Source organism: Haliotis cracherodii, unplaced genomic scaffold (genome assembly GCF_022045235.1).
Source record: "Haliotis cracherodii isolate W230 unplaced genomic scaffold, xgHalCrac1.p SCAF_7, whole genome shotgun sequence".
NCBI lineage: Eukaryota > Metazoa > Mollusca > Gastropoda > Lepetellida > Haliotidae > Haliotis > Haliotis cracherodii.
Genome location: NW_027266330.1, coordinates 19,459,328 through 19,487,106, shown reverse-complemented (window position 1 = coordinate 19,487,106; position 27,779 = coordinate 19,459,328). Strand labels below are relative to the sequence as shown.

Below are 27,779 nucleotides of genomic sequence, written 5' to 3'. Positions count from 1 at the left end.
GGTTTTAATGGAGAACTATAAATAATGTCATCTTATATACATTTAGTTTAAAACAAAACATTTTCTTAATCACAGATGCCTGTACTTCGTCTCTCCTAAATCCTGGTTCTCCACAGAAAGAAATACATCATTTCTTGTCAATCTATCCGCAACATTCCTGCTTTTAAAGCAGTCGGGATTTGGTTAAGATTGGTACCTGGTCCCAGTAGAACATGTATGACATTGTGACAAAAGCCAGTATTTGTCTCCATAGGGATGGGTCAGTGAGTGAGTGAGTGAGTGACTTTGGTTTTATGCCACTTTTAGCAATATTCCAGCAATATCACAGCTGGGGACACCAGAAATGGGCTTCACACATTGTACCCGGGTCTTCGGTATGACAAGCAAACACTTTAACCACTAGGCTACCGGACAGCCCAGGTATGGGTCAGCCTCAGACAGATCCTCATCATCAACTACAGGAACACACTCATACAGTGGCATTTTGTACTGTTGCCATACACTTATACCCTTAATAGGAATGTTATGTAATGAGTGCAATACTGGTGATGCAGTGGTTGAAACGGGTTGCCTTCAGTCAACCAGATCACAACCATAGATACTCCTTGAAGTCATCTATGTGTATCATTCATACTAAGCCATTGTCGCCATTTCAGTTAACTGGAGACCTGTCTAGCCCTGGCCTCAGCACAAGAACAGGCAGATAGCATCAGATCTATGTGTATTATCAGTTAATGAGCACCAGAGTGGATGATCTCTATTGTCACCAATATGTTTTATTCATACTCATTGCGACCATGTCCATTTGAATCAGCCCCAAAAGAAACATATGGCTCTGGGGAACTAGTCCGCCTTGGCCTCTGTCCAGAATGGGGCGGTCGGGTAGCCTAGTGGTTAAAGCGTTCGCTCGTCATGCCAAAGACACCGGTTCGATTCCCGACATGGGTACAATGTGTGAGGCTTATTTCTGGTGTCCCTGTGATATTGCTGGAATATTGCTAAAAGAGAGAGTAAAACCATACTCACTCACTCACTCACACACTCACTCTGTTCAGAACGGGCAGACAGCATGATTTCTGAATGTATCATAAGGAGAGTGAGTGAGTGAGTCAGGTTTTATTCTACTTTCAGCAATATTCTAAGAAATACCAAGATCGGAGACACCAGGGATGAGCTTCACCCACGGTATTCATATTTGCAATAAATCTCATTAAAATCAGATCTCAGTTCTCGCTATCACTAAACAAAGATCTGAGGACATCCCATTACGGGTCATGTCAGAACAACCTTTCGTCCGACCAATCAAAGTGTCCCCTACCAGATCCTGAAAGTGACAGTTGGAATGTGTTTTCTTATCACGCAACCTCAAAAACGTCAACACGGGGTATTCCAAACGACAGTTACGGCCCATATGACTGATTCCGTCAAAATTATCGTTTATCTCTCGCTTCTGTGGAATAAACATTTGCAGAATGCAGGAAGCACTGCTATACAATCTCAACCATACATTAGACATTCCGGAATGTTCGTTTGTTCAGTTTTCAAAATTTTAATCGAGAACTGTGTCAACATATTTTTCAACTGTAGCCTGAAATGGAAGTCGCCAGGTTGAAACAAGTGCCGTAAAGCATGAGAAAGCTGCTTTCTAATTGGTTGATGTCGACTTCTTGTATGTCATTTCAGTGGTCGATCAAAGTTCGCGAAAGGTCGTTCTGACGTGACCCGTATTGGGATGTCCTCAGATCTTTGTTTAGCGGCAGCCAGATCTTATTTTAAAGAGATTGGTTTGGGAGAGAAACGGGGTTTGACGTGATTGGTGTTAACCACTGGTACAACACACATCCGTATCCTCCTCCAGATCCTGGACATAGACACAGACAATTTGTATAAAGAAACATGCAGAAAGTTTTAACAATTAAAGAATTGTAGATCTTTTAACTTTGAGCTTAAAATGTTCAAAATGATTTGAGCTCCAAGAAGAAAATACAATTAACAGTAATAAGTTTTGTCCAATATAAGTAGACTTACAATCATTTGCTGAACATGTTCAAACACAATTTCTCTGCTCTTTACAATATGTCAATGCAGCCATTTTTTTCTATATCAATTACCAGTGTAATAAATGTTCAAATATAAACAGAAAATGTGTTCAAATCTTAAAAAAATAATATTAATAAGCACATATGTCATCTAAAAGTGATCCTTGTCATGACTTTTATAATCCTCAGGAAAACAAGTCATGGCATTGTTGACAAAGCGATTTCAAGGCTATGACAGTCGTAAGTCTGTGTGCAAGTTTGTTTGTTTGTTTGTTGCTTAACGCCGCACTCAGCAATATTCCAGCTATATGACGGCGGTCTGTAAGTAATCGAGTCTGGACCAGACAATCCAGTCATTGATATCATGAGTATCGATCCACGCAATTGGGATCGATGACATGCATCAACCAAGTCAGCGAGTCTGACCATAGTCACCTTTTATGAGCAAGTATGGGAGTTACAATCACCTTAGGGCTACTATCACTTTGTGGAAGGGACCCCTGCATAAGATGCTATTGAAAACAGAATCTGTGCAACCAGTAATGGAGAATTACGTGGAGACAACACACCAGGGAATGAGTGAGCAAGTTGTCTTATATTTCACTTTGTATCATCGCCACACATCACATAATGTGCATGGAAAGCCTGAAGTGGTGTAGGTTCAGACATATACCATTTTGGTAAAAACCACCACGCATGGGTTTGGTGCTGACAAACCAATGATCATAATCAGGGAGAATCTGGGATTTGAACCCATGACCATAGGAACATGGTACACCCAAGGGACGGAACTTTGCATAGCAATTTTGTGGTGTCTTGGATGAGTGGGCTGCCAATGCCCCTTCTGGGATGAAATCTTTACAAAAATATAAAATGATACCCGTGATGAAGCTGGGTTCAAAAGGCTGGAATGTCAAACATCACATCACTGAGATTATTCATGGACTGTGAACCAACTGTACACTGGAACCAACTCTACAATGTGTCATTGTTTTGTTTGTGTGTATTGCAACACCACTGATTGATTTTGGTGGATAAAAACAACAAATAATTTGTTTCCAATATTTTCAAAAAACAACACTTGTGAACATGAAAAGAAGTTATATTTTGTTTCACAGCATTTGCATCAACCAGCAAGTTTGTCTTGCTACATCAGGTACTAACTGTAACGAGCAGAGGGATAAGCTCAGTATCCTACACATCTCACATTTTTATTTTGTAAGAGTTGAAGGCTTTAAACATATTGATAACAGCAAGGAGCATTTATATAAGAAACAAGTTCAAAAATAAGCATGACAGTGAAAGGGTCCTGGTTGTAAAACTTATGTTAAATATAAAAGCTCAATGTGGTCCCAACAAACAAATACCTCAACACAAACCTCAAGGAACCCACCGCCCCCTCAATTTCTAACGCTGATCCACCAAACAAGGTTTCTGGACAATTTCACTGCATAAGAGGAGGCACACAGGTTTCTTGAGGGTTTAGGCTTAATAGAATTGTTTGCAAAGAGCCCAAGTGCTAAAACCTTTCTGTTCTTTGAAACAGAACCTTGACACAGTACATGCTTGTCAAGCATTATTTCTAACACTACATCTTCAAACGAACATCTGCTGTTATATTTCTTAACAGGTAATAAATGTTAACAAGTCTGCCCTGTCATGTAATACAGTGTCCACGGGCATCAGGCAATCCTATTTATCAATTCTGATGCATAATGCTGCTAGCAATTCCCAGACTCCTCCTTGAACGATGTGGTGCATTTCAGTCAATGTAGAGCAATGTACAATTGTCAATAACAGAATGACACGGTGAAGGCGTTGTTGATTTCAATAGTAGAACACACCGAAGGCAGCTGCCACACAGAATATGGAATCCTGAAACATGGGATTAAAAACATGAAGTCACACTGACATTTGCCCAAACAGGAGCATGAAGGTTCCAAATATCCACTCATCGTTGTTTGTTTTCAAACAGGTTGTGATTATCATTAGAGAAACAAAATATAAATATATATTTCATATTCATGTAAACACTCTATCATGTCCATACCTGCCAGAACGTGGACATACATGTAGCCCTTTCTGTGATTTGTTTGTTATCAGTGTTATAAATTAAACAAGAAAATACAGATCCTCCTTGCCATAACACTATTATCACAACCTAAAGGTTTAGATTTGCTTAGGGTGTCTCTAGATTGAAATATTATTGCAGAAAACGTCTCATAACTTGTTCTCACAGATTTTATATCAACTCCTGAAGAAATATGAAGCATAACTCATGAGAGTGATCATCCTCACAAATATTGCCAAGGCACTGTAGTTCACCTATACATATACATATAGTCAACAGTCAGATTGTCAACAAAGCCTGCTACTTAACGTTAATATTCCCTAGACAAAAATTCTGTTTCTCAAATTGAAATAACAGTTTAGAATATGCTACGATACGTTTGCTTTCAGATTAAAAATTGAAAAATGTGACTAATCATTCAAACGTAACTCATAAACATCTTGAATGTAAACAGTTGTTTAAACTTCTGGAATGTAAACAGCTGTTTAAACTTCTGGTTACTCATCAATATTTTTATGCCGCCTTCTACGGGAAACAAATACTGGGGTACCTTATCTAGAATGTCTTTATACTCACAAAAACAAATAAAAACCTGGAATGATAATGGTTTAATGCAGAAATATTCATTAGCTGCAGAGTTTGGGCGGGAAACAAATGAAGGTTGTTTGAGACCAAATCATAATTGTTTCCATGGAAACACAAGTAAATGAAAAAGTTAATAATTGATAAATATGAAAAAGTAATAGTTGAGCATGTGATCATTGCACATGTATAGTTTCATGAAAAAATTATCATTAGTTTAAGATAAGGTCAAAATTGTTTCCATGGAAACATAAGAAAAATCTGTTGGAAAAATTTCCAAACAGCAAAAGACATCAGTTAAGCTGATGAGCAATTCACATGCCAAGTTTCATTGAAAAACATTGAACAATTTTCAAGTTATGGCCCGGTATAAAATGGGAACGTCGACGCTAACGAGAACGGAGACAAAAACAATGTCTCCCCTCCATTGGGTTAGTCATCAAACAAAACATGAACCTGGAACAATGTTCATTGTATAACAAACATTTGAAGAATGGTCACTTCTAATTAATTCGAAACTTAACCATATTTCCTTCAGAACAGTACACACTACAGACGGAAATATCATTTTCGATTGGAAATAACATATTTTTTGCCAGCAAACAGTAACACTATTTACAAGTCGCTATATTATATCTTTTCACTTTGAATATATTCAGTTAAGAACTAAACATCTGAGAACGGCAGATTGTTGTCTCCTGCTTGCCAACAAAATTAACAGCTGATTGTGGTAAACACGTCTATGAAACGATCTATAATTGTACACATGATTAGTCCCTTCTAAATTCGACAATGAACAAAAATACATAAATATCAGTGCATTTTGTATTCTATTTCAGTTAACAATGCTCACTATCCAATAATATTTGCAGTGGAATAAATAAGTGTTTGAAAATAGAATATGCGGGGATAATTTCTATATAATCTAGTATTACATTAATTGCATCATAATTTGAGTCACTAATAACGAAAATCAAATACAGTTTCTTTAAAGACACAATATCTCTGATCATAAGCAAAATCTCATCACACTCCAAAAAATCTCATTACTTTAGACCAGGGGATATTTATCTCTCATAGTTAAACATTTCCACGATAATATAACTGATATGGGCATATTAACCAAGCTGTTAAATTTCATCAAAGTTTTTCAGTTTCACCAATATTTTTTTTTAAACAAATTACAAAGTAGTATTCTTTTTGTTGATTTTATAACACCTCAAACTCTTTTTGGAGAGACATTAATGGTGTTTTAGCAAATTTGTTTCAATTGATTTTAAGATTTTTAGGACAAAAACAATTACAATAAGCTGAAATGAGCTCAACAAAATATGTTATCATAAGCAGAAACATCCAAGCCTCAGCCTCGTCAGTCCAGCAGGCTAACTTCAGAGGCGATTACAGATCCATACTTACATGTGATGCGAGTTTAGAGCTTTGCTAAAGCCTCAAGTTCAGATCAAGTTTACAATATAATATATCCCAAATACACAACAAATGTGTAGAGACTCGTACACAAACCATATTCCATTATATGGAGCCCATATTGAACATCGGATCCAAACCTCTAACATTTTCAGGTGTCCTAATTGGTTAGAACAAGCAAGTTGGTCCAGTAGGTTTTCAGGAGATGACGTTTTCAGAACTTGTTAGAATCCATTTTGATACAATTTAAGAGTTTGGTTGAAGCAAGATTTTCAAATCAAATTTCCAATTTAAAATGTCTATCATAAAATAAGACAATTATGTCTTGAAGCCCCACAACATACTGAAAATCAGAATCAAAACTCTTTAACAAATTCAGGTATCAACATTTGTAGGAATAAGTATGTATGGGTTTCAGCTTCATTGTGCCAGTTGTTTTAGAGGAGTGTGAGTGAGTTGGGTTTCACGCCGCTTTTAACAGTATTCCAGTTATATCACGGAGTGTCAGCTTAATGTGGGAGGACAGCCCCAAGTGATGCAGGTCTCAGACGCTTACCACTTCGGTGAAACCCACGAGCACTGGTATGGTGCTCACAAACCTAGAAACATAATCGGGGCGAAACGTGATTCGAACCCACAATCATAGGTTTCTGGCGTGCCCAAGGGACGCAACTCTGCACAGCAAATCGCGGCGCCTTAGACGACTGGGCCACCCGTGCCCCCTTGTTTTGGAGGAGATGATGTTTACAGATGGCATTTAAGAGCATGGTCAAAGCATGATGATCAAATCAAGGTCAAAACTTAAAATATAGGCAAAACCTGAAAACGACTATGTTGAACCCCTCTACTACTGGTAGCTACACATATACCAAATTTCATTGAGTTTGAAAAGGAAATGTCTGTAACGCCCATAAAAATGTTTTTCAGCATGGCTGCCATTGCGGCCATATTGAAAATCAGATATGAACCATTTGAACAAATTGGGGTGTCATTGGCAGGAACATGCATGCCTATAGTTTCATCTTCATCAGTGCCATGATCTGGATGAAGATGTACAAGCAGGCTAGGACATAATCTCACATCACTTTCAGTCAGGTGAGCTAAAAAAGTAGCAACAAATGACATAGACACATTTTAATTGTCCACAAGCGTGATAATCTTATCAAGTTGGAAGGGCAACAAAACATATGTTTACTGTTTCAAGAACAAACACGAAACTATCTCCAGTGCACCTTAGCGAGAACATTCTGTATGGTAAAATATACATCACTAGTATTTCTAGCTAGCACATCCGCCTTAGTCTCACAGACAGATAAGTTGCCAACATTTCAGTATAAATATAAATTGTGAAAGGAGTATGTATACCTCCCAGTGCTTTGGCAGATATTGTGATTGGGGATCAACTTACATTCATGAAAATATCCTGAGCATAGTTGTCTGTATCTGAATCCCAGAAACATCGACATGCCATCCTGAAACAAAGGTTCATTGTTATTAAGAATGCATGATCAGGAGACATTGGGTTTCTTTTTTTGATGAGATGACCTACCAATTCGACAGCTACAGCCAAGGGCCACAATAAGAAATTAAAACAAAAATAGTTAAATATGATGAATAAAAAAATAAAAAGATACAAGAAAGCGAGAGAGTGAGTGAGTTGTGTTTAATGCCGCTTTGAACAGTATTCCAGTAATATCACATCATGCCAGCTAAAAGTGGGAGGAGAGCCCGAAGTGATGCAGATCTCGGATGCTTACCACTTTGTGAAACCAAGGAGCATGGGTATGGAGCTGATAAACCTAGTAACATAATCAGAGATTTGAACCCACAATCATGTTTCTGGTGTGCCTATTTTAAAGGAACACAACTCTGCACAACAAATTGCGGCGCCCTAGATAACCAGGCCACTCTGCCTCCCCCAGTTCTTGAATGGTGCTAACATATACCAAGAAACATAATCAGGACAAATCTGGGATGCAAACCCACAATCACAGGTTTCTGGCACATCCAAGGGATGTAACTCTACACACTCAATTGTGGCGCCTTAGATGACTGGGCCAGCTGTGCCCCCATAAATAGAATGACATGAAACTAATGACAATCTCTTAAACATAGTTCCCGAAATATGGATTCCATAGAAACAGAAGCAAGAATGTGGCAAATTCCGAAACAAAAGGAAATCTTTTGAACTGATGCCAACATCTATTTTAGCTTAATCTAGATTGCTGGTAACGTTTAAACATGTCATTAAAAAAGTCCAAACATGATAAATACAGCGAATTGTTATTTTTAAGAGCTAATACAGTCACCTCATAATCTTAATATTAATGATCTGTAGAAAAAGTTATCTATATCTTCATAAAAGCATTGCATAACTTGTTTACAACAAAAGAAGTTCTTGTTATTGCTTAATCATAGTTTGCACGCAATGAGCAAACAAAATATTAGACTGAAGGTTTAAAACACATGACAAAATATCCATATATGAGTATTAGGGCTGGGACAGGTAACTCGGGTCGGGTGGGTACTGAGTAAGACTCTGAGTTGGGGTTAAAACTCAAATAAGACTGCCTCTGTGGTCTAGTGGATAGCGTGTCAGCCTTGAGAATTCCATCAATGGCCATGTCATACCAATAGATAAATATAAGAAAGTACTTGTTGTTGCCCTGTCTGGTGCTCGGCATTAAGGGGATAAAACAAGCACTGGTCGGCATGGATTCAGAATACTGTGTCTGCGAAAGGAATCCATGTTAAATTGTGGCACCATAAAACCGGCATTAGTCCAGAGTAGTACAAGCAGTAGCTCGCTCACTCACATGCAAACATGCATACTCGCACACTCTCATGTCACTATATAAGTGCGTCAAACTCAACGTTTATACACCCCATAACACTCACCTATGATAAATTGATATTACTCATTTAGTGATTATCAATATCCATTGTCAGTTGAAGTCATATAAATATCTCATAGCTTCATTGTTGAGGATAATATCATCATCAATAGTTCATGACATCATTGACTATTTACGACGTCATCAACTGTTCATGAGGTCATCAATGGTTCATGACATCAACTATTTATGACATAGTCAATTGTTCATGAGGCCATCAATTGTTCATGACATCATCAACTATTTACAACATCATCAACTGTTCATGAGGCCATCAATTGTTCATGACATCATCAACTATTTACAACATCATCAACTGTTCATGAGGCCATCAATTGTTCATGACATCATAAACTATTTACCACATCATCTACTGTTCATGAAGTCATCAATTATTCATGACATCATCAACTGTTTATGAGGTCATCAATTGTTCACATCATCATCATCATCAACTTTTCATGACATCAACTATTTTTGACATCAACTGTTCATGAGATCATCAATTGTTCACGATATCATCAACTATTTACGACATCATCAACTGTTCATGAGGTCATCAATTGTTCATCACATCATCAACTATTTACAACATCACCAACTGTTCATGAGGTCATCAATGGTTCATGACATTAACAATTTATGACATCGTCAACAGTTCATGAGGTCATCAATTATTCATGACATCATCAACTATTTGGGACATCATCATCAACTGTTCATGAGGTCATCAATTGTTCTAGATATCTAGAGAACAATCTACTCGAAACTCCGAATTACAGATGATCTGTCCTGAGAGAATGAGGAGAGAAAGCCCAGATCATGTGGCTGGAAGTTTGTCTCTCATCACTTATCATCTAACAACTGTATCATTACGGAGTTAAAGCATAAATCTATATTTTTTAAAAGATGTTGATCTTACTCTGAACACAAGTTTTGAACATGTGCAGAAAAGCAGAGAGCAAAAATCACTTCATGCCAAAATTGCCAGCTTTTATTACCCATAGGGGTTGAAATAACCAAGTTCATAAAAATCGTATGTGCACTTATATCAAAGTGCAAATATTACTTCACACCGGTGTATTCTTTACATCATACGGACGTCATTGTTGATGTCATTCAAATCTTATTATGATGTTAGGGCAGAATTACGTCACAGTAGAAACAACATCATAGCTAAAGATTGTTGACGTCATTCGACAATTGTCGTTTTCTAAGATGGTGGTCGTGATCAGTGCACTTTTCTTAAGGGGAGCTCAAAAGGATTAAGAAATAATGAGTAATAAAAAAGTTATTACAATCGCATGTGTGTCCTGCTGACTTTACGAACCTTGTGTAAGAATTCATATATTACCGTCATTCTCACTCAGGAAATACGAGAATTGTGCCACTTGTTCCATAAAATCAGTACAACACAAATGCTCACATAACAATCTCTATTTATGCAGCAATAAAGACATGGTATTTCATAAGCATTTTATGAGATGTTCTATACTTTGATCATGATTATAATTGATTTGTGTATGACCATGTACTAATATGGCATCTAAAATACAACATATCCAAGAATAGCTGAAAAAATGCTTATGTTCAATTTTACAACATATGGTCAACCACCGTTGTGTCAAACTTTTCTGTGTCAAATGTACGGTTGTCTTGGAAAAGCTTGGTCCCTGCGTATTCATTCTTTATTCATCATTTTCGGTTGTGTCAAACCTCGGATAACTCGATGTATTTACGTAGGTCCCTTCAACCTTGACACAACGGTGTTTGACTGTACATTTGGAAATTAACTTCTGACTCGCCACGTTTCAGCTGGAGAATTTAACGGCAACACAAGTGTCATGTGACTTACTTCACTCCTTCTCCCCTCTGTTCGCCAATAACAACCTGGACGATGAACTTGTATCTGTCATAGCCCAGGTCTGAAACACATAGTCATGGAGATGAGGAAGGTTCATCACTAGGCAACACATTTAAATCTGGTTTATAGATAAAAAAAACAAAATATTAGAAAAAGATTGCATTAATCGCTCTGTCTTTGATGAAATAGAAACATATTTAGATCCATCTACAAACTCAAACAGAAGATGGCCGACTTCTATTCAACAGTTTTATCATAATCAAGGGAATTAAGTGGATGAATGTGATGTATATACAGGGCTACAGAAAACGTTTGAGTCATGACTTTTTATTAATAAATAATTGTTATCTTTCACATTGGGTATTGATATTTTTCTTTGCTTTTCATATCATCTCTACTACCTTGGATCCAGACAATCCAGTGATTGACATCATGAGCACCGATCTACGCAATTGGGATACAATGACATGCATCAGACAAGTCAGGGTGCCTCCCGTTCCTGCTAGTTGCATCTTATGACAAGCATAGTCGCCTTTTAGGCAAGAATGGGTTGCTGAAGACTTATTTTAACCCAGATCTTCACGGATAGTCGAACATGTCATGCAAACATGTCCTAAGTCATTGATTTCAGTGCTTTACCTTTTAATTTTGTCTTTATTTCATCTGAGATAGTTTTTGTGAGCTCTGTGGTTTCTTCGGAGTTGTAGACCTTCCCTGTGAGATGTTCCGACAACACCACATGGATCATCTCCTTCACGGTGACCGGACGGAACCTGGAAACAACACTGTAAATATAGCATCTCAACACCACATGGATCATCTCCTTCACTGTGACCGGCCGGAACCTGGAAACAACACCGTAAATATAGCATCTCAACACCACATGGATCATCTCCTTCACGGTGACCGGCCGGAACCTGGAAACAACACCGTAAATATAGCATCTCAACACCACATGGATCATCTCCTTCACGGTGACCGGCCGGAACCTGGAAACAACACCGTAAATATAGCATATCAACACCACATGGATCATCTCCTTCACTGTGACCGGCCGGAACCTGGAAACAACACCGTAAATATAGCATCTCAACACCACATGGATCATCTCCTTCACTGTGACCGGCCGGAACCTGGAAACAACACCGTAAATATAGCATCTCAACACCACATGGATCATCTCCTTCACGGTGACCGGCCGGAACCTGGAAACAACACCGTAAATATAGCATCTCAACACCACATGGATCATCTCCTTCACGGTGACCGGCTGGAACCTGGAAACAACACCGTAAATATAGCATCTCAACACCACATGGATCATCTCCTTCACGGTGACTGGCCGGAACCTGGAAACAACACCGTAAATATAGCATCTCAACACCACATGGATCATCTCCTTCACGGTGACCGGCCGGAACCTGGAAACAACACCGTAAATATAGCATCTCAACACCACATGGATCATCTCCTTCACGGTGACCGGCCGGAACCTGGAAACAACACCGTAAATATAGCATCTCAACACCACATGGATCATCTCCTTCACGGTGACCGGCCGGAACCTGGAAACAACACCGTAAATATAGCATCTCAACACCACATGGATCATCTCCTTCACGGTGACTGGCCGGAACCTGGAAACAACACCGTAAATATAGCATCTCAACACCACATGGATCATCTCCTTCACGGTGACCGGCCGGAACCTGGAAACAACACCGTAAATATAGCATCTCAACACCACATGGATCATCTCCTTCACGGTGACCGGCCGGAACCTGGAAACAACACCGTAAATACAGCACCACAACAAACATCGTTCCTAGACTCACATTCAACACTGAGTCCACCATTCATCTTCATCACGATCAGATGTTACAAACTAACTTGTGTAATCAGTCAGCAATATTCCAGCTATTTCACAGATTCGGGGTGTGGGGTACCTATGCCCAGCATTAGAAATTGGCACTTGTCCTGTAGTCCTTGCCAAACTGCCAATTAAGTCAATCATCCTAAGCACTAGTAGAAATTTGCCATTTTTAAGGATTTGGCTTTGTTACCATTATAAGGACTAGTGGGCTAAAACTGTTAGTTTCTATCGCTCATATATCTACTCATTCGGTCACTCACAGACTGTAAATACCTAAAATACAGATTGGGCCTAACAAAAAAGTGGTTGACATCGGGTACGATGATAAATATATATATATATTTAAAGATTTGCTTAAAACGTTTTTATTTTCCTCTTTGACATGTTCGATGCGCACCCGTTGTCGAACTGTGTGTCCGAGAATTTTATTTTCAATAACATCGCGGGAAATAGTGAATAATTTTTTAATTTATCGATAAAGATGATAAATTGAAATGGAATACGTATTTCAGACATTGTGAAATGTGACAGATTTAATAAATGAATGATATTACAGGTAGATCTAGGTCCATAAAAATATATACTATTTTGACGTGACGTGAGATAAACACATATTGATGATTTGAGATTTGTCGAGCGCGCTCCCCCGCCTCGGCCTCGGTTAAACGGCTCATCGTCTATAACGCCCACCAATTATTTGGACCCCATTGGTAGCGTTGTAGCGAGGGACCACTGTATGTAGGACACCCAGGATGACCACTTAAAGTAAATTAATCTATTGCATATTTCAAACTAATGAGCAGACTGTTGGTAAAAAATATTTCTGCCTATAAAGCTGTATCAGGTAGCTTTGATTTTACATCTGTTCAAGTACTGCTCCATGTGTGTCACATACTGAGACACTTTGAAAACACATAATCAGTGTTTTGTAATATTTGGCAACATAAAAATCAAACTAAATTGTTCTGGGTATTTAGCATGGGATAAATAAACACAACAATGTCGTCATACAGGTGGGAATCTCACTTGTGTCTGGAGACTAACTTGAGCACAAAAAAAACATCTTTTCTGATTTCGAGTTAAAGTTGATAATGCCTTTTCATTGTGTTTCAGTATAAGTCTGTGTTCAATAGGTGAGGCATATTGATTCTGTGCATAATTCACAGCAGCAGAGTTTATGCATGTGATGCCAGTATCGGCAGTCAACTCAAGATGAATGTGGTAATGATGATATAACTTGACAAAAACCTAAGTCTCCCACTGAAATTCCCCAGAAAAGGAAGCCAAACATATTAGAAGTTAACTAGAAGTGGAGAACTTTATAGGCTTCATGGGAGATGAATCGGTTCCTCTTGACAGATTATCCTAACAGGTTGGTTACTTGGTTTGTTGTTTAATGCCGCACTCAGCAATATTACAGGTCTATGACAGCTGTCTGTAAATAATCGAGTCTGGATCAGACAATCCAGTGACTGACATCATGGTCATCGATCCATGCAATTGGGATCGATGACATGCATCAACCAAGTCAGCGAGTCTGACCACCCGATCCCGTTAGTCGCCTCTTACGACAAGCTTAGTCGCCTTTTACGGCAAGTATGGGTTGCTGAAGACCTATTCTACCCCGGATCTTCACGGATTATAAGATGATTTTTCTGATCTTAATGAGATTGGTAAAAAAATGCCAAGCATATTTTGAAAACAGAAACTTACATGAATAGTTCTTTAATGTCCAAATATCTAATTATGTGTATTGATGTTCATATTGTTGTTATCATGTTGTGATAGTTATTTTGCTACACTGAAATAACATGTAAGTCAATGGGTGAACAGCAAACTTTAACAAACTTTTGCCAGGAGGGCGTACGACTAAGAAAATCTGTACATACGAAGGAGGAAAACAGTTGAGAAATGGGTGAGCTAACTACACAGCATGGTGGAGACAAAGAACATGTCATCAGGGTACATGCTCACATATTCATAGGTGGTCAGTGGACAGAACAATAGGTCAGAGGTTTGATTCCCTGTCCCCATCATACCAAAGATGTTAATAGATTGTACCAGAGCTCCAGATAACTTTTTGAGCTATTGAGTTTTTACTCTAGGGTTTCTATATTAATTGGGTTATTAATTTTTTTTTTGGATAACCAGTATTTTTTCACTCATCTATTAATCACTCGATTGGGTTTTTCCCCAAATTAGTAAACTTTTTAAGATTAAAAAAATTTAAACAATACTTTAGAAGTATATATCTAAAAATATAGGCTTGACTCGGAAAGTAAATTAGCTCATAATTGTGTTTCGGAAAATAGCTCCTTTGTACACATGCTGAAAAAGCTTCATTGGGTATTTACGCGAGCTGTTTTCATACATTTGAGTTTTTCATTTAATGCATGAGTTTCCATAAGCAAATTCATTGGGTTTTGAATATTTTGGGGGAGTGTTTTATGCAAATACGCAGCTTATCTGTAGCTCTGTTGTACTTGCTGTTACCCTACCTGGCGCTTGGCATTAGCTTAAACAAGGACTGGTTCAGGTTCTGTGTCTGAGTGAGGTGTTCATGTCAAACTGTGGCATGGTATCTCAGTGGGCTAAAACAAGGACTGGTCGGCATGGAGTCAGTATACTGTGTCTGAGTGGGGTATTCATGTCAAACTGTGGCATGGTATCTCAGTGGGCTAAAACAAGGACCGGTCGGCATGGAGTCAGTATACTGTGTCTGAGTGGGGTATTCATGTCAGACTGTGGCATGGTATCTCAATGGGCTAAAACAAGCACCGGTCGGCATGGAGTCAGTATACTGTGTCTGAGTGGGGTATTCATGTAAAGCTGCGTCATGGTATCTCAGTGGGCTAAAACAAGGACCGGTCGGCATGGAGTCAGTATACTGTGTCTGAGTGGGGTATTCATGTCAGACTGTGGCATGGTATCTCAATGGGCTAAAACAAGCACCGGTCGGCATGGAGTCAGTATACTGTGTCTGAGTGGGGTATTCATGTCAAACAGTGGCATGGTATCTCAGTGGGCTAGCACTATAAAACAAGCATTAGTCTGGACTAGTACAAGCAGCCACACACACACACAGGTATAATTTGCATGTCACCATATAAGTGAAATTATCTTGAATGCGACGTTTAGCCCAATTTTACCTGACATCACCTATATTCCTAACCTCGTCAGTGCTGTGAGGGAAGCACTCCCAGTGTAGTCTCCCCACAGTCTACCAATTATTACCTATCTCCATGAATCATCTCTCAAAAATGTTAATAGAAAGTAATTGGAGAAGATTAAAGATCATGTGAGGTCTATGCATCACAAATCTCATTGAAAACATGTGTTAAAAGCTGTCAGATCTATTAAGCCAGGCCCCATAATATCTCTCACTGTCACTTCACGATCTAACCAATTTATCCATGCATATCTTTACGTCTACAAGTATATGCTTGCAAACTGAACCCTCCAACACAACAAAAGCAGAAGTAAATTCATGTCCAACAGCTACAGAGGAATCAAATCTCAAATTAAAATTCACTCACTCTTTCCACATTGTTCAAAGGGTTGAGGCCAAATTCTGTCTGTGTAACACAACACATCAAAATGTCAGCCCAAGTCCGATGTCATGAGGTTCGTAAGTCGCTCCACCACCGAGAATGTCACATTTCGTTTCTCTATCAAGTTTAACAACAAATTCTGCTACGCAAGCTGAATACGGAGGTGTCACGCCTGGTCTAACACATTTAATCCCAACAGGCTACAAGTGGAGCACAGCATCAAACAGTCTCCATCCTCGGCTCAATGGGCAAACAGTCCAGCTCCAGGCTAGTAGGAGCGCTGTTTGATGTCCAGACTTTAATAACAGCGTCCCCAGTGCATTTTGCATATTGAGATCAGTAGTTATTGATAACAGATATAGCATATGGTTAAATAGGGCAATTGCCTAAATATAGCTTACTATGGTTAGTACATATGGTTCACGGTTGAGATGGCTTCAGATATTCAGGATTTCATTGTGTTGTGTCTCTTATTTCATGTCTTATATCATTCATTCATTCATTCATTCATTCATTCATTCATTCTCTTATTTCATGTCTTTTATCATCCATCCATTCATTCTTTCATTCATTCATTTCATGTCCTATTTCATTCATTCATTCATCCATTCATTCTTTCATTCATTCACTTCATGTCTTATTTCATTCATTCATTCATTCATTCACTCATTCCCTATACATTATTTTTTTGTATATTCATTCAAACATTTAGTTTGATTATCATAATTATGTTGATTGATTATTTTGAGTATGGTCAAACATTGCTGCTGTGAAATAGTGCTTATGTAATAGACCCACAGCAAGTGCATAGTTTCAGAACCCCAAAACACTTTTTAAGATATGGATCTCTTTTGTCAATCAAGGAAATTTATGTTTTAAGGTTATGATGTGAAATTTGGACAATTAAACGATGCTTTGACATCACAACAAGAATCCTGATAATCCCAAAAGCAAGAGAGATTTATATCCTTGATTCACTACTGTGTTTGACTGAAAAAAATATTCCTTTGGAACAGCTTGCCTTCTTGATTGTACATTTTTATTTTTCATATTTATTTCTTTTTTCAACACTGGCAACATTTTGTGTGTGTTATTTTGCCATCTGTATGTTGCCTACATAGACAACCTCTCCATGTCCACTGCCAGGGTCCCATTGACTTCCATGTCATTTCAGCTGAACCATAAGACATTTCATCAACACATTTTTCATCTGATTTAACACAAAATTATTTCCTCTATATACTAGCATAATTTGGGTTCTTAGGTGTGGTTACTGCTAACATAATGAAGGCGACTATGCTTGTCATAAGAGGCGACTAACGGGATTGGGTGGTCAGGAACGCTTACTTGGTTGATGAATGTCATCGTATCCTAATTACATGGATCGATGCTCATGTTGTCAATCACTGGATTGTCTGGTCCAGACTCGATTACCGGTACTTACAGACCGCCGTCATGTAGCTCAAATACTGCTGAGTGTGGCATTAAACAACAAACAAACTAAAAAACTAACATTATGATAATAATACAGTGTTCACACTTTTGGTGACAGCATTGCTCACATAACAGTAAAGGAAATGGCCATTTTCTGTCACCCACATGAATTTCACTGTTTTACAAAATCAATCTTATTAAAATTATATCTTTCAGTCTGATCATTTGGAGGTGTCCTCAGGTTTTTTTTAACCATGTTTTTAAGATTGGATGATTGGTTTGTTGTTTTACGCCACACTCAGCAATATTCCAGCTATATGACGGCAGTCAGTTAATAATTAAGTCTGTACCAGACAATCCAGTGATTAATATCATGAGCATCGATCCACACAATTGGGATCGATGACATACATCGACCAAGTCAGCGACCCCGTTAGTCGCCTTTTATGACAAGCATAGTCGCCTTTTACGGCAAGCATGGGTTGCAGAAGACCTATTCTACCCCGGATCTTCACAGGTTATAAGATGTCTGATTTTAATGAGATTGGTAAAAAAATTCCAAGCATATTTTGAAAACAGAAACTTACATGAATAGTTCTTTAATGTCCAAATATCTAATAATGTGTATTGATGTTCATAAATGATATTGTGATAGTTATTTTGCTACACTGAAATAACATGTAAGTCAATGGGTGAACAGCAAACTTAAACAAACTTTTGGCAGGAGGGCGTACGACTAAGAAAATCTGTACATACGAAGGAGGAAAACAGTTGGGAAATGTGTGAAAATGAAAGCATGCGAGATCATAATTCATGTTAGTGAATAGGCCCTTATGCCCTAGCAGCACTGTCACAGGGTTTCATTCATGGCAGGTTATGAATGAACATCCAGTCCTCTTCCACAACCATGCATCTTAGATCAACTCTGCTATCAGCTCAACAAGACCAGCTATATCTCATCATATATACCATGTCAGGAAGTAGACATAAAACTGCACAAAGCCAAATATTGCATGATCAGCACCATGGGGTGCCTCCTGGAATAGCAGCATATCAATCTAACATCCCATTGACTTATCTTTCTGCATTTATGAGATGCAATTCAAACAAATATAAATACAGCCATTGAGCATGTAGAGATTATGATCAGAATTGCAGGTTTAACTTGGATGCAGCAAATTAACCTTGAACAAGTACTTGCCTGAATAGTGAAGACACAAGACATCTCAAAACAACATGTTTTCTAATTCTGCCTGAACTTCAGATACCTGGGGACCGACTATATGATCTTTTGATTTTTTTTAAATTTGGGGGGGGGTGTGGGGGGGGGGGGGGGGGGGGGGCTGCCCGGTTATGGTTTGTTTGTTTGATTGTTGTTTAACGCCTCAATCAGGAATATTCCAGCTACATGACGGCAGTCTCTAAATACTCAGGTCTGGGCCAGACAATCCAGTGATTGACATCATGAGCATCGATCTACGCAATTAGGATACGATGACATGCATCAACCAAGTCAGCGAGCCTGACCACCCGATCATGGTAGTCACTTCTTACGACGACAAGCATGGGTTGCTGAAGACCAATTCTACCCTATCTTCACAGGGCTCTAGACATGTAGTATGAGCTGACCATATATCAAAATGGTATTGAACTATCACTAGTATGTTCTTAATTGGTACTTCAACTGAACAAAGTGTATACTATAACAGATAACTCAAATTGATCATGCAAAGGGAAAGAACCCCTCCCAGAAAGTATCTGAAACCATCCAATCCATTTATTGTGGATATATGCAGGATTGGCAATGTGGATATATCACTCCTACATTGATCACAATAGTTTCTACACAATCACTAATGCAGTCAATATTCCTTGATTATCCAGTGAATCATATTTCCAATCTATTATTAAATACAGGGTGGACCAAAAATAACTTTGTCTCCATTTTCTCTCTGAAATTTTGAATAAAATTAATAAAATAGATTACAAACATAAGTCCACATACACAAGGAACACTTTTTAAAACAAGACAGTGTAATTACATGATTAATTTGCATACTTCAGTGTGGATTTGTTGACATGGTATTTCCGGTGTTACGTGCTCACGGTAATGTCTCTTAGTTGGGTAAAAAACATCAAACCTCTTCAACCCTGTGATAAAAGCCGACCCCCTTGAAAAAACCCTAATTCTAGGCATGAAAAACTCGCCTACATACACCAGTGACTGTTGGGACGGCATCTTACATACACCAGTGACTGTTGGGATGGCATCCTACATACACCAGTGACTGTTGGGATGGCATCCTACATACACCAGTGACTGTTGGGATGGCATCCTACATACACCAGTGACTGTTGGGACGGCATCCTACATACACCAGTGACTGTTGGGATGGCATCCTACATACACCAGTGACTGTTGGAACGGCATCCTACATACACCAGTGACTGTTGGGATGGCATCCTACATACACCAGTGACTGTTGGGATGGCATCCTACATACACCAGTGACTGTTGGGATGGCATCCTACATACACCAGTGACTGTTGGAACGGCATCCTACATACACCAGTGACTGTTGGGATGGCATCCTACATACACCAGTGACTGTTGGGATGGCATCCTACATACACCAGTGACTGTTGGGATGGCATCCTACATACACCAGTGACTGTTGGGATGGCATCCTACATACACCAGTGACTGTTGGGACGGCATCCTACATACACCAGTGACTGTTGGGATGGCATCCTACATACACCAGTGACTGTTGGGACGGCATCCTACATACACCAGTGACTGTTGGGACGGCATCCTACATACACCAGTGACTGTTGGGATGGCATCCTACATACACCAGTGACTGTTGGGATGGCATCCTACATACGCCAGTGACTGTTGGGATGGCATCCTACATACGCCAGTGACTGTTGGGACGGCATCCTACATACGCCAGTGACTGTTGGGATGGCATCCTACATACACCAGTGACTGATTGGACGGCATCCTACATACACCAGTGACTGTTGGGATGGCATCCTACATACACCAGTGACTGTTGGGACAGCATCCTACATACACCAGTGACTGTTGGGTAGGCATCCTACATACACCAGTGACTGTTGGGATGGCATCCTACATACACCAGTGACTGTTGGGACGGCATCCTACATACACCAGTGACTGTTGGGATGGCATCCTACATACACCAGTGACTGTTAGATCTATGAAGAGGGCACTACTTCCTATGTTGACTCACACAGCAGACATCTCGGCACTCCTGTCTTCCCCTCCATGCCATCAGTTGCATGTAATTTATACACATACATTCTTTGGTTTTGTTTATATAGGTGTCTTCCAAACATTATTTTCTTAATATAAGCTCTTCTGTTCCAGTGTTAAATCATGAAACCTGCGCCACCATTTTTTCCAACTCAAGAGACGGAATTATCTAGGATTCCAAACTAAATGCCCCAGCTTGAGGAAAAAACAAGTTATTTTGTTCAAAATTGGATTGTCTCAATGTTTTATATCCAGAGGTATTATAGGTATGTTAACCATGACAACATTGCATCCAATGAAACATCAGCACTAGCCCTGTAGTCTTTACCAAACTGCCCAATAGTTAAGGTTTCATAAGGACAAGTAGAAATTTGCCATTTTTAAAGTTTGCTATTTGGTATCATTATAAGGACTAATGGACTAAAAATATTAGTTTCTATCGCTGAATAATGTAAAATTTAGCTTCTCCGTCTTTATTATGTTTATTGGTCCTTTTGTCAGTGAAACACAAGTCAACTCCGCAAAGCCTTGATGTCAGTCATAACTATGACAACATGAACTGGGAACTATTAAATTCCAATTTGGGTAAGGTGAGGTGAAATTGGGTTTAACGTTGCGTCCAAGATTATTGCACTTATATAGCGACGTGCATTCACATGTGTGTGTGTGTGGCTGCTTGTTCTAGACCGGACTGATGCCGATTTATAGTTCTAGCACACTGAGATACAATGCCGCAGTTTAACATGAATACCCCACTCAGACACAGTATACTGACTCCGAGCCGACCAGTCCTTCCTTTAACCCCTTAATGCCGAGTGCCAGACAGGGTAACAACAAGTACCATCTTTTAACGTCTTTTGGTATGACGCGGCCGGGGATTGAACCCCGGACCTTCCGCTCTCTGGGCGGACGCTCTACCACTAGACCACAGAGGCGGTTCCAATTTGGGAATTTGTAATGACATCCTGACATGCTGCAGACCTGGGGTCCAAAAAGAAGATCAAGATAAACATCTGCAAGTCTTCAGTCCTGAGCAACATAACATATGAACAAAATTCGTCAGCTTTTGACACGTTTGAAAATATTGTGCCAATACTTCACACTGCCAACTGTAAATCGTCTGTATGCAGGTATTAGGTCATCCTGTCTATGAAATAGATGGATTACTCACCACAGATGAGAGCACATGCAAGTATCGTGATACGTATCGGATTCCACAGTTGGCGTATCATCCCAAAACTACCCATTAGTAAAATTAAGTAAATTCCCAATGTAGTTTTTTCATCTTGCGTAAGGAGTCTCTTTCATCTTTAGTTACTTATTCAATGCAGGCATGCTGTATTTTCATGCGAATAGTGCACACTTTTTTCCAAAACACACAGCTGGAAAATCATTTTATTACACTGTCTGGTTATCAACAGTGTTCATTGTATATCTGACCTTATGTTTCTTTTCAATATTGTTTTAATTTCATTACCGCTATTGACGCCTTGAAACGAACTGTAGTTGACAGAGAATGGATACATATATCATAAATGCCATACTTTGACTTGTTAAAAGTGATATTTGTTGAAGTTTGACAATTCTATGTTACCATGTACAAAAAAGTACATGGAACATGGCTTTAGCATCATTTTCAGGTTGGTGTGTGTAATTGTTTGGATTACAAGCAGCTGAGTTCACAAGACCAAACATGCTTTGGCCTAGTGTCTACATTTGCAGGCTGTCTTGTGATGCAATCTCCATTCTATAATGATTTATGCCTTGGACACATTTGGCACCATAGCTTTGTTTTGAGTACAGTACAAATGTCACTATGTAACTTAAAATAGACACCCAATCATATGACACTTCTTCCATGATTGAAACCAGAAACGATATCACCAGTTTCAATTCAAGTTTTGCATCTCAAAAACAAACCTGAACATCTTCAAAAGGTCAAAAGTCAAAAGGACTTGACCCATAGCACTCATGAAAACCTCTTCGCCAGATAAAAATTTAGTTATAACAGTTTCCTGATTTGAATAAATATATTGAGGGCTCCCTCAGATACTGCTGCAATTGTTGATGTAGATTGATTGATTGATTGTTGTTTAACGCCGCACTCAGCTCTAATCCAGCTATATGACGGCTTTCTGTAAATAACTGAGTCTGGGCCAGACATCATGAGCATCGACATCATGAGCATCGATCCACGCAATTAGGATACGATGACATGCATCAACCAAGTCAGCGAGCCTGACCACCCGATCCCTTTAGTTGCCTTTTACAGCAAGCATGGGTTGCAGAAGACCTATTATACCCCGGATCTTCACGGGTCTCCTTGATGTAGATCTATGTGGAACTTTTGCATTTTTATTGATTGTTGACTTCAAGCTCATAAGCACATAAGTTGATGAGGGAGGTGAGGATGGTGACATCACTTCTGAAACAAAGCTGTGGAGGTGACAGGATACAGGGTATCTAGAATACTAGAATGGAGTGACTGAATATGGCTTTACGCCGCTTTTAGCATTATTCCAGCAATATCACGGCGGGGGACACCAGTAATGGGCTTCACACATTGTACCCATGTCGGGAATCGAACCCGGGTCTTCAGCGTGACGAGCGAACGCTTTAACCACTAGGCTACCCAACCGCCCCTACTAGAATGGAGATATAAGCTGGATAATCAAGGATGTGGAAACATGGTGGTAGCTGGGATACCAGCAGAGCAACTTTTTCGCTTGCGACTATTTGCGTGAACAAATCTGTTCCAAGATTACCAGGATGCGGTTTGGGCAAATGGAAGTTTCTTATTCTTGATAACTTGCCTACAATTTAACATACTCATACTCATAGCTACTGCTTTAATATATAGATGGCTTTAACATATTGTTTATATACCTCAACAGTTTTTTTCCAGGAATTTACTGACGTAGTAAGTTAATGTAGGCAGAATAAGTCTGAAGTTACAAAAGTTTCAGAAATTTACCACTTTGATGAAACCAACAAGCATGGGTATAGTGCAGACATAGTGGCGAACTAAGGTTATGTTTATCTGCAACTTCAGTCACTAGCCTGAAGCCCAAGTCTCGTAAAAATCTGTTTGGTCTAGTAAGTTCAGATAAAAACAGTCAATATAACACCAGATTCTACTGAAAATGATGCTAAGTTATGTTCAGGCTAGCAGCCTCAAATGTTTTTTGTCACAGACTGGATAAGTGTATGTTAAGTTGGGATTAAGAACCGCCACAATCATTAGCTCAAATTTCATGTATCGATGTAAGGCATCCAGAGATTATTTTTTAATTTTTTTAGTCATCTCAGTAAGTGTTTATAGCATACCGTATTCGATGTAATAAGCGCCCCGCTGTAATAAGCTTCCACGGCGATATTTGCTAATATATTGGCACGTGAACAATCCAAATTAGCACCCCTTCCCATTGATCAATGTTAACAAGACTTATTCATTCGCGTATAATACGCACTCCTGTGTTATATGAACCATTAATTATGGGCAATTAAATTCTGGAAAAATTATATCTGTTGACATACTAGCCCACATTTCAGGCTGTAAGCATAAACCACGAAATTTGTCTTTCAACTTTGTTTTTCTTTCACCAAAATAATATTTTAATAAGATCCCCCTATTTCAAATTTTGAGACCGCCCTGGGCACTTATTATGTCGAATATGGTATATCAAACATCAGTGATCGTTTCCAGAGTGTGTTTCTCACTGGCAATGAATTAATGAACAGTAGTTTACAGCAGTATTTCAGTTATATTACCATGGTTACTGCAGCATATATAAATTGTCAAATCAGAGCCAGATAAACCAGTGGCTGATACAGTGATAGTATTAGTCTTTATTATATACTTCAGTGTGAAAGACTAAGTTTTCTGAAGTTGAGAAAAGTGATATTTTCATTGCAGTGAACATAACACTTGATATTTCACTGCAGTGAACATAACACCTGATATTTCACTGCAGTGAACATAACACGTTGACGGAACTATGTTGGCCTACACGAGACAGCTCGTACACAAACTGTTGATTTACGTCAGTTCAACGTTGACAAGTTATATAATGACAGATGGTCATTTATGTAGTTAATACCGATTCTTACCGTTTATTATTTTGTTGAAAATGATTTGTATTAAACTGTGAATTTCTCTTCTGATTTGTCAGTCGATACTTTTCATTTCGCAAAGCGCCATTTTGTTACTTGAATTGCGTGTATTCTTTCGCTTCGAACAACCGTCTCATTGATTTGAAATTTATTTTTTGATGAAGTTGATTTTGTATATAATCATATCCAAATATATACTAAAGAATTTTAGTGTCATCAAATATTTTTGGTTACTTTTGTTTATATTTATTAAGACTTAGCAAAGAAGGAACTACATTTGTAGTCGTACTTACAGGGGGTGGAAAACAGTCCATGTGTGTTATGTAGGGAGAATTTACGCTTGAAGGTTTTACATTAGTAATGAAATAATTTAATCTTCCTGCAGTCAACTACACCAAAAGTATATAATAAATAGGATATTTCATGTGTCGAGTGAAATATCATGTTTCTTGCATCTCGTGACGGGGGGAAAGGAGATATTTTCACGAGTGGCGTAGCCACGAGTGAAAATATCTCCTTTCCCCCCGTCACTCGGTGAGAGAAACATGATATTTCACTCGACACATGAAATATCCTCTATATATGAGCATAGATCCATGCAGGACAAGCTGACATATCAGTCAGGTCTCATAAAGTGACCACATGATCCTCATTTTAGTCAGTTCTTAAGTTTTGTTTGTTTGTTTGTTGGTTAACAAAACACTCAGCAACAATCCAGCTACATGACAATAGCCTGTAAATAACTGTGTCTGGACCAGACACACCAGTGATTCATATTGTGAAAAATGAGCTTGTCAAATCTTAAAATATATAAATAAAAGCAATAACAAATATTTGAGGTCACTTAAATTCTTGATCATACATTTGGATATGATTATATATAAAATCAACTTCAACAAAAAATATTCTCGAAAGCTACAAGATCGCTGTTGGAAGTGACGGTATACACCCTTGTTAAGTAACAAAAATGGCGCTTTGCGAAATGAACATTCTCGATTCATGAGTTAAATGAGAAAATTTCAGTTTATAACTAAACACTTACGAGGGAATAACACACGGCAAGAAGCTTTTAACTCCTTAAATGACCATCTGTCATTATTTTGCCTAGTCAAGGTGTAACTACCATGAAAAGGAAGTCACAGTTTGTGTATGGGCCAGACACCTATGATAAAGGGAGACAATTTGTGGGAAGGTAACTCTTGTATGACAGTTCCGTCAAAGTGTTATATTCACTGTAGTGAAATATCAATTGTTATGTTCAATGCAAAAAAAATATCACTTTTCTCAACTTCAGAATGCTGTCTTTCACACTGAAGTACATTGTATATAATAAAACTTAACAGGTAGCCCCCATGTTGTATGATATAAATCACACAGCTGGCCAATCTTGCAGTTCAAGCCTTGAAGTATGGCATATCATATGCTCAGATAGCTTTGCTCGGAATTAGCTGAAAAGGCCATATACAGTAATGATGCTTTGTAGATCAGACAGTTTCATTCCATATTATACTATTGAAATGAAACATTGCCTGATGTTCTTGAATGATGCAAGATAGTATTTTCATTGTCAATTACTGCCTTCACTTATTTTTAATCTTTATACCTTTTATCAACTTCTGTGTTTCAGGTGAAATATCTTCTGGAAAGGCATGTTTAGTTGTGAATGTATGCCCCTAGCAATAGCTGTTGCAGTCACAATGTAAGAAAGAAAACCGGAAATGACATTTTCTTTAGTACCAGCAAATTCAGCAATAGAGGCCTTCCCAACATCGCTCTAGTTTCAATCATATGGCCCTAACTAATATTCTACAACAAACACACAGAACTCGCAGGCGAGGCCGAATATTAGTTACATGGTCCTGTGGTTCACTGTGGATTGTGCAGTTCATGAAAGCTCTGACTGGTGGATATAGCTTTCTTATATTCTCAGCGTTAGAAATTGGCACAAGTCCTATAGTCCTTGCCAAACTGCTTAATGGTAAAGGTATCATATGTACAAGTAGAGATTTGCCCTTTTTAAGGGTTTTGTTATAGGACTAGTGGACGAAAACTGTTAGTTTCTAAAGCTGATTTTTATTTCTCCCTTCATTTACATTTGTAGTATTTTTTTTAATTGACATTTTCGATTGAAAAAGTAATTTGTTTAAATAGACAAAGCAGTGGCTACTCTACAAGGTGTATTTCATCAAATTGTCCGTCATAGCTGGGCCTAAAGGATACGTCCTAAATGCTGGCAACGATTGTAAACTAGAATATATCTACACTGGATTTTTTTCATTATTGACATCAGGCCTTGTGCCTATGTTTCACTGTCAGTGTAGTAGGCATTTCAAAGCTACAAAAACATAGGTTATATGTGTTCTTTTAACAAAGATCGCAGCCCTGCAATGTTAAAATGAATAACATCAACATCACATCTGAGACTGAGTTTTCGTTGGAATTCCTGAATTCCCCAGCAACAGCCAACACATCAAATATAATTCATCTTACAACTTACTTGTGTTGAAAATTTGGACGGATTATATACGTATTGCTCGATGATTCACTGGCATTTTCTTCACCCATCTTGAACAATTCCGATTCGGTACTTGATGTGCACAGCAGATCAAAACACGAGACGCTTGTAATCCCCAGCGCCCTTGACGACAGG

The 27,779-nt window shown here is 38.6% G+C and overlaps 1 protein-coding gene across 2 annotated transcripts; it reads right to left on the bottom strand.

Moving 5' to 3' along the window:
• Nucleotides 1-7: 7 nt before the first annotated feature.
• On the bottom strand, nucleotides 8-27,779 carry LOC139448163 (dynein light chain Tctex-type protein 2B-like). Of its 2 annotated transcripts, none has more exons than XM_071229682.1 (5): nucleotides 27,627-27,779; nucleotides 11,515-11,648; nucleotides 10,867-10,936; nucleotides 7,526-7,589; nucleotides 8-3,914 (listed from the first exon to the last, which is right to left on the bottom strand). In XM_071229682.1, exons 1-5 carry the CDS (start codon nucleotides 27,692-27,694, stop codon nucleotides 3,867-3,869), a joined length of 384 nt encoding a protein of 127 aa, XP_071085783.1. In that variant the 5' UTR covers nucleotides 27,695-27,779; the 3' UTR covers nucleotides 8-3,866. The 2 variants fall into 2 exon arrangements, with proteins under 2 accessions (XP_071085783.1, XP_071085784.1); XM_071229683.1 differs by lacking the exon at nucleotides 27,627-27,779 and adding an exon at nucleotides 16,285-16,563.

Coding starts and splice junctions, on each gene's coding strand:
- LOC139448163 (XM_071229682.1), bottom strand. CDS start 27,694: ATGGGTGAAGAAAATGCCAGTGAATCATCGAGCAATACGTATATAATC. Junction 7,590..10,866: donor CAGAGGGGAGAAGGAGTGAA/GTAAGTCACATG, acceptor CCTTTGTTTCAG/GATGGCATGTCGATGTTTCT. Junction 3,915..7,525: donor CTCAGGATATTTTCATGAAT/GTAAGTTGATCC, acceptor CCCATGTTTCAG/GATTCCATATTCTGTGTGGC.